At 41.2% G+C, this 12893-nt stretch overlaps 1 protein-coding gene across 1 annotated transcript in view; it reads right to left on the bottom strand.

Annotated features, from left to right (window-relative positions):
• Positions 1–12893, bottom strand: part of eif3hb (eukaryotic translation initiation factor 3, subunit H, b) — a 76307-nt gene that overhangs the window by 18432 nt on the left and 44982 nt on the right. Inside the window, exons 3-5 of the mRNA XM_046834656.1 lie at positions 5239–5406; positions 2168–2267; positions 427–576 (exon numbers count right to left, since the gene is read on the bottom strand). Coding sequence (XP_046690612.1) covers positions 427–576; positions 2168–2267; positions 5239–5406 — 418 coding nt within the window. The remainder of the gene's footprint in view (positions 1–426; positions 577–2167; positions 2268–5238; positions 5407–12893) is intronic.

Genomic DNA, 12893 nt, shown 5'->3' with positions numbered 1-12893 from the left:
TATCGTTTTGCTTTTTTGTCATTCACCCCAAGGTTAATTCTCCTGTAGCAAATGTTTCTTTTTTTAAATAAATTTTGCATCAAAACAACAAATCTGGTGTTTAGTCTCTTCGATTTATGCAATGACCCCTGCTTTGCCCCGAAACAGCAAACCCAATTTCAGCTTGTTTTTTTTTTTGTTTTGTTTTTTTAATGGAATAAATAGGGTTGTAACAATAAGAAGTTAATTTCCTCAGCACATGTTGTAAAGCTTTTTCAGACTTCTCTCGTACATCTTGTACTTTCTCCGGGTTCGTGTTTTCGACCTCTAGTCATCTCGAGCTTCTTGCTTGTGTTCTTGTCATTAATTTTTAGTAACCCAGAATGCATTTGCCTGACTTGACTTCAGATAGAACAATGAAAACCTAGTTGTGTGTGTCTGTCTAACCTGCTGGAGAGGCTGAGCAGCTCGTGCTTTTCCACTACAGTCGATTTGTTCTCCAGCTCCCACAGCAGCACGCTGATAAGGTGAGAATTCTTGATGACAATAGGAACTTCCTCAAACATGTTGTCATAGCCCACACTGGCCTTCTTCAAGCTGTGGACACACACACACACACACACACACACACACACACACACACACACACACACACACACACACACACACACACACACACACACCATTTTCTCATCGATAAGCTATTACATCTTTTTAACACTTGTCTTTGAAATGCAGTGCTTAATGGTTCACACTTTTGCTCAGAGTCACAGGGTGACCATTTTCTGTCTGTTCTAGCTAAGAAGACCTCAAGAGTGTTGATTAATTGTGCTGTAATCTTTTTTTTTTTTTTTTTTTAGAACTGATGTATTGGTAGGAGGTGTGAAAAAAAAGCAAGTGTTTCACTGAATTTTTTAAAAGCCCCATGAAATGGATTTAACAGTGGATTTCTTTTGATTACCAACATTAACAAGAAGAGTTAGCATAGCCCTAAACACCCACTAAGCACTCTGTCCTACCTGTAATAATCTCAGCAGCCAATCATGTGGCTAAAATCATGCAGACAGAGAAACATAGCTTCAGGTAAACCTGTGGCACAATTATTGGTGGCAGACAGACATCACTTCTGTAACTGCTTTTCTCACAGGAACATTCTTCAGAGTTTATACAAAAGTGGAGCCTGACGTGGTCTATCAGTCAAGAACATAAAGCTGAAGCTGCAGTGGGCAGATGTTCAACAAAATTGGACAGGTGAAGAGTGAAAACCTTTAGATTTTTTTTTTTAACGGATTTCTGCTCAGGCACAGATAGTGGGGTCAGAAATTGGTGCCAGTAGCATAAATCCATATAACCAACCTTGCTATGTGTTAACAATCCAGACTGGTAAAGGTGGTAGAATAGTGTGAGGAAAATATAGACCCATTAATACGATCATCATTTAAATGCCACAACCTTTGCTGACAATGTGCCATTTTGTAATGGTCACTTCTAGTAATGATAATGCACCATGTCACAAAACCAAAAGTCATCTCAAACTGGTTTCATGAACACAATAATGTGTTTCATGTTCTTCAGCAGTCTTCCCAGTTACCGGATCTGAATCCTGTAATGTTTCCAACCTCTTGTGGAATCCATGCCATGAGTTATTTAAGCTCTTTTGAGAGTGAAGGGAGATCTTACCAGTATTACTATAGTGTTCCTAATAAAGTGCTCAGTAAGTGTGTGAGTAATAATAATAGCTAATATTCTAACGGGGAGGTAATGAGATTCTCAGTTTCTCTTCCTCCTCTGACCACTCATACAGATCATTGTGACGTATCGTATGGTGGTGTAGCAGCTACATGAGGAGGTCGAGCGCATGTTTTCACGCCAGCACTAATCTGTCCATTATCAAGAGCGTTCAAGGTTAAAGCGGACATACGCCTGATGAAACGAATGTATTGGTGATTCTCGTAGCTAATCAGTGTGTGTGGGGGTGTGGGTGTGTGGTGGGTGGTGCAAGCTTGGAAGTCCAACGTGATTTAAATCAGAATAAGAAGCACAATCTGAGCAAATGAGAAAAAATAGCAGGGGATTTGGAATTGATGAGCTTTGTTTTTATGTGTGTGTGTGTGTGTTGTTTATAAAAGTATGATTGAAGGCAGCTGTGTTTGTTGTGTCTGCATGAGTGTCATTGCATGCACCATACCATTCTGCAGAGAAGTCTTTCTCTTTGCAAATCTCCATGAGTTTGGGGGTGAGCCTGTAGGCCTTGAGGGACAAGGATCCCTGAGCTGTCTTAATGGGATCTACAGAGAGACAAGAGAGGCAAATAAGATGAAAATGCACTAGGTCATGGGTGTTACCACACTCTCACAATGTTCCCTAGGCATCGCTTCTTCTCCACAACAGATACGACTAACAGTTTGTCAGTTAAAGTAATAGTCAGTGTACAGAGGCATCGCTGGACAAAATTTCTTCTCTGGGTTATGAGGCCTTCAGCCTGCTGCCTGATACAAATGTTTGAAGGAAAAACATTTAAAAACTAGTCATAGTACATTAATTTGAGTGTCAGAATGCAGACATTCGGTGTCAGAAAGGCTTTATTAGTTTTCCTATTAGTTGTTGTGAACCTCGCGTGAACATGCCAGTCTCCCGGACGTTTTGACAGCCAAACGAAAGCATCTGCAAAAAAAAAAAAAAAAAAAACCTAGAATAATTCCATCGTTCTTTTCGTGCACCCGGGCAACTCAATTGTCTGACTTCTCAGCGAGTTTCTATTTTGGGAAAGTAGAAAACAAAGGCTGCATTCAGCAATGATGGTAGCAGAAGCGGAAAAAGACTGGAAGCGCGTTATCCGACTGACAGGTGTGGTATAATACAAAATGAACTAAAGAAGACACACCATATACACAAGTCAGAAACGAAGCTGAGAATAAACCCTGATCATATTTACACGGTGAGCACCCAGAAACTAGCGAGAGCAGGGTAAACTGTGCGGCGAGCTCGCTGAAGGAACATGTCACAGCCTCGCATTTCAAACAGCACGTGATATTTACAAGCTCGAAAAAAATATACAAAGATCTCTGAAATGGAATATGTAGGAAAAAAATTTAAAAAACACGTATTGTATGATTAATGAACATATATTTGAGGGTATGGATGAAGTCACAGAAGCAGGAGCAGGATGATTCCTAGTAGGACGCCCCGCACTGCATATAATGGTGATATCCAAACTCAGCGTAAAGGGAAATAAAGAGCAAACTACACTTATGTGGTTTGTGCTAGTGTGATAATCGTGAATCGTGTTAGTAGTGAGGGCCAGACTCCCTGTGCTGCCGTGAGTGTTTAGAGCTTATATCAACACTAAACCACTGCAGCACACATGCGGATAAGTTAACAGCAGTATGGTAATATACAACTAGGTTGACGACTTTTTATTAATTTTTTTTAATTATTATTATTATTGACCTGCTTGTTTCATTGTAAATGTCACTGTAGACTCCATCACCTTCCTAAATCAAATACAGCAACAAGCTCAGTGAGAATGATCCGATGGCTATTTCTCTAGAATCAAAGACAAAAGGTTTTATATTCATAGTTTGGAATCAAGTCCCAGCTGTTGTAATTTTAATGTTCACATGACCTTCAGTCTGCAGAATCAATAATCAGCCTCTCCAGTCATCCATCTGCAAGAAGCACTGTGAAAGTCAACAGTTGTAAACGGTACACAGACCAAACCAAAAAATTGCACTAGACCAGAGACGTAGAGAACTCTAATGGGAGATCTAATCCGTGTCCAGGCTTCTATTACCTGAAATATGCCAATCAACCTGCCAATCACAGCTAAAAAACACACCCTGTGATAGCGATAAAAAAGAAATGCTAGATATTAACAAGGCTGCCATTTAACTGTCTCCTGTAGTTTCTAATGATTTTAAATGGTAAGAACTGATTTAAGGCTATAGAAAGATGCAGCATATGGTTCTCTTTCATAAAGTAATATAACATGCTATCCTATTAGATCTAATAGGATTCTATTAAGATACGAGTCCAAGCGTGGACTTTAATCGTAAATATCTTCGAGATATAATGAAAACTGTCATTAAAGGTTACCTAGAGAATTACATTTTAGCCTCCTGGTATCCATGCATATTCAAAATTAAACCTCTAATTTAATTTCCACTGCATAAAGACTGGATATCATTTGCCTGGGCTAATAAGAAACATATCACAGACTTCACTAAATTCATCAGTTAAAAAAAAAAAAAAAAAAAAAAAAAGCTGGTATGTTTTGCAACCAGATGTGGAATAAAAGCGGCTTAAAAAACACTTTGTATAACGAGCGACTCTGCTTCTCACACGATCATGCCAGTGCGCACCTCAGTCACGGCACCCACGGCTGCTCTGAAAGGCCTTATTGTCTGTACAAAGCATGTGGAGCGGGTTCTGGCAGCTGCTAGGTGTCTGATGTAGATTTGCGCTGCAGGCCTGCGTCCTGATAGGGAGCCACATCTGGCACGAGGGTAGTGTCTGAGGAAACTTACTGACAGCAAGTGGACCAGGATTGAGGAGGGTGTTGAGAACACTCGGGGTTTTGTGTGTATGTGTCAGCGGTCCATCGCCCCCCAACCCCCCACAGCTGTAATCAGAGAGCCTGGTGTGCATTGGGAGCTCAGCTGAGTGAGGGGGAGTACGCATGCAGGTCTGTCATAAATGCAGCTCCACGAATGGCGCCCCCACTTGCCCCTTCCCAGTCATCAGCACACAGGCATATGGAGCTGATGGCAATACTGGAATATGCTCATAGTTGAAGGGGAAGGGCGAGCAGGGTGAGGGGAGGGGGTCGTCCAGTCCACCAAGCCATCCAGCATTCCTGAAGGTACACATCAGCACTCCGATAGCAGGCAAAACAAACACAGAGGAGGAAACCCTGTCTAGACAGAGCCGCTGCTGGCCAGCTACACACACTGAGCTACTGTTTATCCAAGGTGGGGGTCGAGGGGGCAGAATGAGAGAGAGAGAAAAAAAGCTCAAATGCATGACTGCCTGAGAGAGAGAAAACAAGTTAAAAAGCTAGATAGGTAAACAGACAGGTACATTTGAACGGGGCATCTTCTGTCTAGAAGCTGCACAAACGACTAAGACGGCGAGACATGGATTACCCTGTGAGAGTGCATTAGCAATGGCAGAGTGAGAAACACAAGAGCTAGAAAAATCTCATTAGTTCTGGCAAAACGTATCATGAAAGAGACAGATGGAAGGAGGGGAAAACTGTACCATAAATTAGCACCACAGACTCCTCGATGGCGTGCTGGTAGCTGAACTGAGAGTCCAGCAGGGCTCGGCTCATAAAGGAGCCGAAGAAGGTGGACTGGTACCAACCCACATGCAGATGGTCGATGTTGACGTGACGAAGACTTCTCATCATCTCCATCTGATACTGAACTGCAAGACAGAAGAAAGAGACACACATGTTTCAGGAAATGCTCTCAGGCTGCGCAACTGATTGCAGTTTAGTCAAATATTTGGCTTCTGTGACTGGAACAAAGAGCACTCACTGTGACATTGGTTGAGTTTGTAATCAAAATTTTAATCAAATAGGCCAACATTAGATGAGAATTATTACTGACTTTGCTAGATAAATTGCATAAAATCACTAAACCATGTAGGCTGCAAAAGCTGTGATGAACTTTACGAATGATTACTTTGAAGCCAAAAGCTTGTGGACACCTGACCATAAAATTCAGAATGTGCTTTCTGAAAATTCTACTTCCCATTTAGTCTCCAATTGCCGTTTCAATAACCTCCAATCTTCTGCGAAGGTGTTCCACTACATTTTCCAGTGTGGTTGTTGAGATTTATGCATTCAGCCACAAGGATGTTAGTAAAGTCAGGTACTGATGTAGGGTGAGGAGGCCTGGGGTGCAGTCAGTGTTCCAATTCATGCTAAAAGAGGTTCAGTAGAGTTGAGGTCAGAACTCTACAGCAGGCCACTCAAGACCTTCCATTACTTCATGGAGCTCACTTTGTGCACAAGGGCATTAACATGCTGGAACAGGTTTGAGTCTCTTGGTTCAAGTGAAGGGAAATTTAATGCTTCTGCATCCAAAGTCCACATATGGTTGAATATGTCGGGTGTCCGCAAACTCTCGTACATATAGTTTATTTATCATTTTACAATAAATTTCAGTATTTAAAATCTCAATGTTACTCACAATGTTGAAAACTGAGCCTAAATGATGTTTCTATAAAAATGGCATTATATTTTATCTATTAACTGCATATTATAGCTGTGTACTTTAATCATCTCCGAGGAGGAATATGTTACAGACAGCCGTAGCCAATCAATATCCACGTTCTGATAACACGCCGACATAAAGAAAAGAAAAGGAAGAACTTAAAGGCTCAGAAAATGCTGATGTTGCACATACACAATTACAGAAATAAATAAACAAAAAAAAATGTTGGTCTTTGGTCTTATGATGCATAAATTTTAAAATATTAGCATGGCATAAAGTTAATACTGAGCTAAGTTAAAGCTTTACTTTGCTGAAATTCATCTCATTCAGAAGAAAAGGCATGCCATATATAAAAAAAAAAAAAAATGCATTTTGAATAAAATACATATAAAAATTGCAGTGTGTCCACTGCGCTGGAGGCGTACTGCAATAGCTTTGTATATATTATATATTACTGGTTTATGACGTGTAACAGGTTTTATAAAAAAAAAAAATTTCCAGGGTGAAAGGAGAATTTTTTCCGTGTGGTTGCACAGAAAAATGTTGTTCAACTGTATTTAAATCTGATAACCACATTATAACAGAGATGAATGCATACTAATTTATGATGTTAAAATGTATATATGCATCTATTTATAAGTTTGTATGAAGCTGCTTTGTGACCATGTCCATTATTATAAGCGCTATACAAATAAAGTTGAATTTGTTTGGACAATACAAAAGTGTGGTGATCATGCAAAAACCTACACTATTTTTAGCTATAATTGGGTTTTTATGCCTAATGTCCTTTAATACATCCAGTTGAGACCAGAAATATCCCACATGAACTTTTTCTATCATCTTGCCAATTCAACCAACACTGTGTCGAATCATCTGTCCAAACATGTCTAATACCATGCCAGTTTAATGTGATTCCCCACACAGGGAACACCAAGTGGTTGGAAAGTTACTCAGGTACAGTACTCAGACACCAGGATACTGAAAGATCTGTGATGCTCCAGCGCAGCGGACGCACTGCAATCATTACATCGAATTTTTTTTTAACGTGCCATGCCTTGACTTCCGAAGCCTTGGCTGAACAACGATATTTTAGAATGACAAGATTTTAAAGCAACATATCTATATAAGGAACATGTACATCATGTGATCAGTATTTTCCTTGTGAATTCATTTAATACAAATTTTGTACAATCTGTATACAAATTCAACCCTTTACTTTGCGAAAATTATGAGAAAAGGCAAAGCTGAAGATATCTGAAAGTGCTGTGGTCCATGAAGTCCAGCATCACAGAGTTATAGAGAACATGATGTATCTGAGCAAGGAAATATTCATATATTTATCTATATTCATACAAAAGTGTGTATTTGGAAAAATTTAAGACATAAGCAAGTATTTTGATGCGTCGTTTTTAACATTTGCATTCTATTCTGAAGTTCGAGTGTGAAATACTTGGTGAAAGAATGAAACAAATTGTGAAACGCTGCAGTCGTGATCTTTTCTTGTTAGGAAACAGTCTAGGAGTGACAGAGAGGACAGAGAGGGGAAAATAGAGGGAAAGAGAATGAGCAAGGAAAAGGCTCTGATTTGCTTTATCACCAGAGCTGCTGAACTTAGCAGCAAATCAAATGTCTGACAGAATGATGGAATGGTTGGGCTGTGTGTGTGTGTGTGTGTGTGTGTGTGTGTGTGTGTGTGTGTGTGTGAGTGTGTGTGAGAGAGAGAGAGAGAGAGAGAGAGAGAGAGAGAGAGAGAGAGAGAGAGAGAGAAATAGAGAAAGAGGTTGGCCAAGAAAAGGCTTAGTAGAAACTCTGGTGCTTATAGGGACAGGTGCAAAGAGGAACCCTGAAATTGCAGTTTCCAGCTTTGTAAACAATTGACAATGAGCAGAGAAGAGGGCGTGCTGAGTATCATCTTGTGTCTGTCTGTGTGTGTGTGTGTGTGTGTGTGTGTGTGTGTGTGTGTGTGTGTGTGTACACGAGAGAAAGCTTAGCAGCCAGTCTAAATAGCGTGTATGAGAAACTGATTAATGACTACAGTGTGCGTCTGTGTGTGTGCCCTCCTGCATAAGAGTGGATGTAGGTATTTATATGGGTGTGTTTGATGGCTGAGTGGTCACAGAGGGTGTGTGTGTGTGTGTGTGTGTGTGTGTGTGTGTGTGTGTGTGTGTGTGTGTGTGTGTGTGTGCGCGCACAAGCTCAGAGAATGACAGTTCCACTCTCTGGTCAGACAAATGGTGGTATTTTGGGAGTGCGGTCTCATCCCACTCTGTGCCATTATGCTTCACCAGAGGGTTGACAACATGGCAAACAGCGACCACAGAGCACACACTCCCACACCTCCGCACGCTCAGCTGGAATACGCCAGGCCATGAATTTCCTCTCCGACAGCTCGAGCTCAGCTGCAGTATGTGACCGGAGAGTAATATCAGGGCTGAAATTACAGTTCATGCATCAAACAAGCCCAGCAAGCTTCTCCACCTTTGTCGCGAATGCCAGGAGTGCTCTGGTTCTTCTCATCATCTCATTTTACAAACAAGAGCTAAACAATTCAACTCGGGGACAGCGTCCTTTATTTATGAAAAGCGCTCGGAGAGGAAAAACAGCTGGCTGAAGCAGACGCTTGTAGCCCGCGTAGGCCTCGCACTTTCTTCCAAACAATGGCAAATCGAAACCGGTAAAGAGGAACCGCTGAGTAAACCGCTTGTCCATACAGCTCACACGAGCTCAGCTTTAAGGGGAAGTCAGTGCCGAGTCGGGGAGCGCGAAGGAAAAACAATGTGGCTTTTTCTCTCTTCTTCAAAGAATACACACGCAAACTTCAAAAAAGCATTGGTTGGGCGCACACATTCCAATAAGCGGCACTGATCTTAACCGCACATCGGGTCTTTCTCAGACAAACAAAATGCATGCGAAAAAGAAAATAAATAAATAAAGGTCAATGAGGGGCGAAAAAAAAAACAAAAAAACAAACCCAGAAAAACATTTAAAACAACACACAAAAAAACAAGATAATGAGAGTTTTACTGATGCTGTCCTGTAATTAAAAGAGTTTTCGGTGGGCAGAAACACAACCCGGCAGAAATATAAAAGCAGAGCCAAAGCCACCGGATCAGAGCTTGAAAGAAAGTGGGATTTTCTGTACAAAATTACAAATGCAATCGGAGGCATCTGTGAGCTTGTAGTGCGGACACGTTTAATGCCGCGGTTTAAAGAGAAACGAGAAAAAAAAAAGTAAAAAAAAAAAAATTGTGCTGAATGACAAACGTTTTTCAAACGAGGACCCAGACGGTGTTTGAGCAGATCTGGGGCGCATATGGCACAGCAAGTTTTAAAGAGAAAAGGAAAAAAAAAAAAAGGATTGGACTATGAGTGCAATAAGTTGTAACTGTGTTTGACATTGGATTACTGCACTGCACCAATTGTAAAAATGGTTTATGGTGTGTTGCATCTGTTTGAAGCAAAGTGACACAGACAACTGTGTAAAGCAGGCAAGCCAAGTTTGCTGACTGTGTGAGGCATGGATGCCACCTCGTGTGTGTAACAGGGTGCCACGGGCATGTCCAGCTGCCAAGGCGACTGACTCACGGGGCTTTATTGATGATGTGATCGTGGATGGCTGGCAACAAGATGGATTCTGAAGTGAACAGAAACATCTCAACTGCGTAGAGGACCATACACAGAGTGTTGCTTCGGTACAATACTGACGCAACTGAGGAGTCGAGCAAAACCACAAAGCTGATCTGAGAACTGCTAATCACTTAATCACTTAGTCCACTCACAAATCATCAGAGAAGAAACTCAGCATGTGGTGAGGTCTGGATGACGTACTTCAGGTCAAGGACGGTTTTTCTTAGGTTAAAGCCACATTCTGCACATTAAACTCAATGCTAAATCAAATGCACCGAAAGCAACTCCATTCCATCATTCTCCAATTCCGTGTGGACTTGGTTTCTCTTCTCTCTCCTTCTCTCTATCTCTCTCTCTCTTATGTACACCTACTCAGTGTGAGACTAACAGTGAAGCTGCATAACAAGTGATGCATTTTACATTACAAACACACAGAAAAGATCTGCAGTACACCCCGAATACTCTGCTATTCAGTATACAGCGGGTGTGTGTGGATATCCCGTCGAGACGCTGCGGTCGGTTCAGGTTTAAAATGTAGACATATACACTTGTGTACAGCTCGCATTGAGAACAGTCAGAATCTACAACGAGAAATGGGGCTCTCGGGGTGTTCGGACCGCGGCAGGCCGAGGCGACCTTCGAATTTGTTGCCATTTGCGGTGGAAAGTTCGCGCTTGTGTGTTTGGACATTTGGGGTATGATCAATCACGGCACTTCCTCGGAGCATTCCGCCCACAACTCATTACGCGCACAGCGAGAAACATTTACCTCCACAACGAAGACATGGCTTTCATTCTTTGTATATGAAAGCTAGAAAATAAAAAAGATGCTAATGAAATTGTTTGTAAGCTGAGGTATGGTTATTAATTACACTAAATAACTAAATAACTACGGACAAGAAACAAGAGTTTAATATTCTTAGAAATCATTTAGAAAGTCGGAGGTAAAACTTTTCAGAACAACAAAATGATTCAAGATTTAAGGTTTCCATGGTAACACGACAAGCTCCATTTCAGAGAAAATGTAGATGATTTCTGCCCGTGCACATGCCCCACCCCTATCAGTTATTGTTTATTCATCTTTGCAGTAACACTAATATGGGACTCTGCATTTTAAATATTCCAGTCTGCATTTAGTCCCATTTGCAGTTATAATTCCCTCCACTCTTCTTTTAAAGATGTTTAGCTAAATTTTGAAGCGTGTTTATTCAGCCACACAGATGTTAGTAAAGTCAGGTACAGATGTAAGGTGAGGAGGCCTGGGGTGTAATCAGCGTTTAAGTCATCCTAAAGATGTTCAATAGGGTTGAGGTCAGAGTTCTGTGACAGGCCACTCAAGATCTTCCACTCCAGCCCATTTAAAATATATCCGTCCTGGAGATGTCTTTGTGAACAGGAGCATCGTCATGCTGGAACAGGTTTGAGTCTCCTAGTTGAAGTGAAAAGAAAATGTTATGCTACCAAACTCTTATTCAACGTGTCTCCAATTTTGTGGCAACAGTTTCAATAAGAATGTGAACCAAATCTTAACAGTTTTACATTATCGGGGAAAGAATGAAGCAGGCATGGAAGGCGTGTGCATTCTAATAATCTGCAGAATGACAAAAACAATACAATAAATACCTAGTAGATTTGCACAGGAAGTAGTTTAATTGGGTGCTATTAACACCCACAGTTCTCTACCACAAGATGTTTAATAAAAAAGGGGGGGAAAGACCATCATAATTAAATCCAATAATCTGCATTATTTATTCATTTTGAACACTCAAAAAGACCACACTGATCAGGCATTACAGTATGACCTTTAACATTATGAATAGTGAAGTGAAAAAAATTGATTGTCTCTTCATCATTGCACCTGTTATTGGGTAGGATGAATTAGGCAGCAAGTGAACATTTTGTGCTTAAATTTGATAGAAGCAGGAAAAATGGGAAAGAGTACGGATTTTGAGCGAGTTTGACAAATTCTGATGGCTGGGTCAAAGCGTCTCTAAAACTGCAGCTCGTATGGGATGTTCCTGGTCTGCAGAGCTCAGCGTCTATCAAAAGTGCTCGAAGGAAGTAACAGTGGTGAACCGGAGATACGATCGTGGACGGCTGAGACTCACTGATGCATGTTGGAAGCGAAGGCTGGTCCCTGTGGTCCGTTCCAACGGACGAGCTCCTGTAGCTCAAATTGCTGAGGTAGTTAATGCTGGTTCTGATAGAAAGGTGACAGAATACACAGTGCATCGCAGTTTGATGGGTATGCAGCTGAGTAGCCACAGGCGAGTCAATATTAGACAGGTGTTCAAAATGTTATGCCTGATCAGTGTACGTGTATGTATATATATATATATATATATATATTCATACAGTGTATCCTTTCCATAACCTCGCTCACGTCCATCTCAGGAACACTGGATGCCATCAATGAGACGCAGGTCTGCCAAACGGCATACCGTTCACACACCAATTTACACTTAATTAGCCTTCAACCTGTTTTTGGGAAGCATTAGGAAACCCAAGAACCACAATGAAACTCACATAACCTCTGCGAGAACATACAACTATACACAAAGACAGGAATTCTGGAGGTGTGCGGCTGCTCAGTAATCATGCCAACCCCATAAGCCTGCAAACTACAGCTGAAATTTATAATAATTTATATGATGAGGCAGCTACTGGAAAACTATTGTCAAAAACAAATGGCTTTCCTCTCTGGGCACAGGACAAGAGGAGGACGAACTGAAGTTGGCTAATGCCACCCTGGTTTGGCTCTGAGCGGTTTTCTTTCTCCTTCAGGCGCAAAAAAAACTTTCAGCCGAGATTCTCCATGACGCACACGAGGACATATAGAACTAATAAGAATGACTTGCCTTCCAATCTAGGCTTATTTTCTTTCTGAATACTTGCAATCTTTCTCTGCAAGCCCACAGTCTCACAGACTTGTTAAGAGACGGATATTCAATCACTGGCAGCTTGTTAAGTCTCTGGAATTGGGCACCTCTGCCCTGCCACGCATGTTAAAATCTGTTCCATCAAAACGGGCTTTAGTAAAATAAAATAAATACATTTTGCTACAACA

This window comes from Silurus meridionalis, chromosome 22 (assembly GCF_014805685.1).
Source record: "Silurus meridionalis isolate SWU-2019-XX chromosome 22, ASM1480568v1, whole genome shotgun sequence".
In the NCBI taxonomy this organism is placed as follows: Eukaryota; Metazoa; Chordata; class Actinopteri; order Siluriformes; family Siluridae; genus Silurus; species Silurus meridionalis.
The sequence above is the reverse complement of the archived record's forward strand: the minus strand, read 5'-3'. Positions and strand labels throughout refer to the sequence as shown.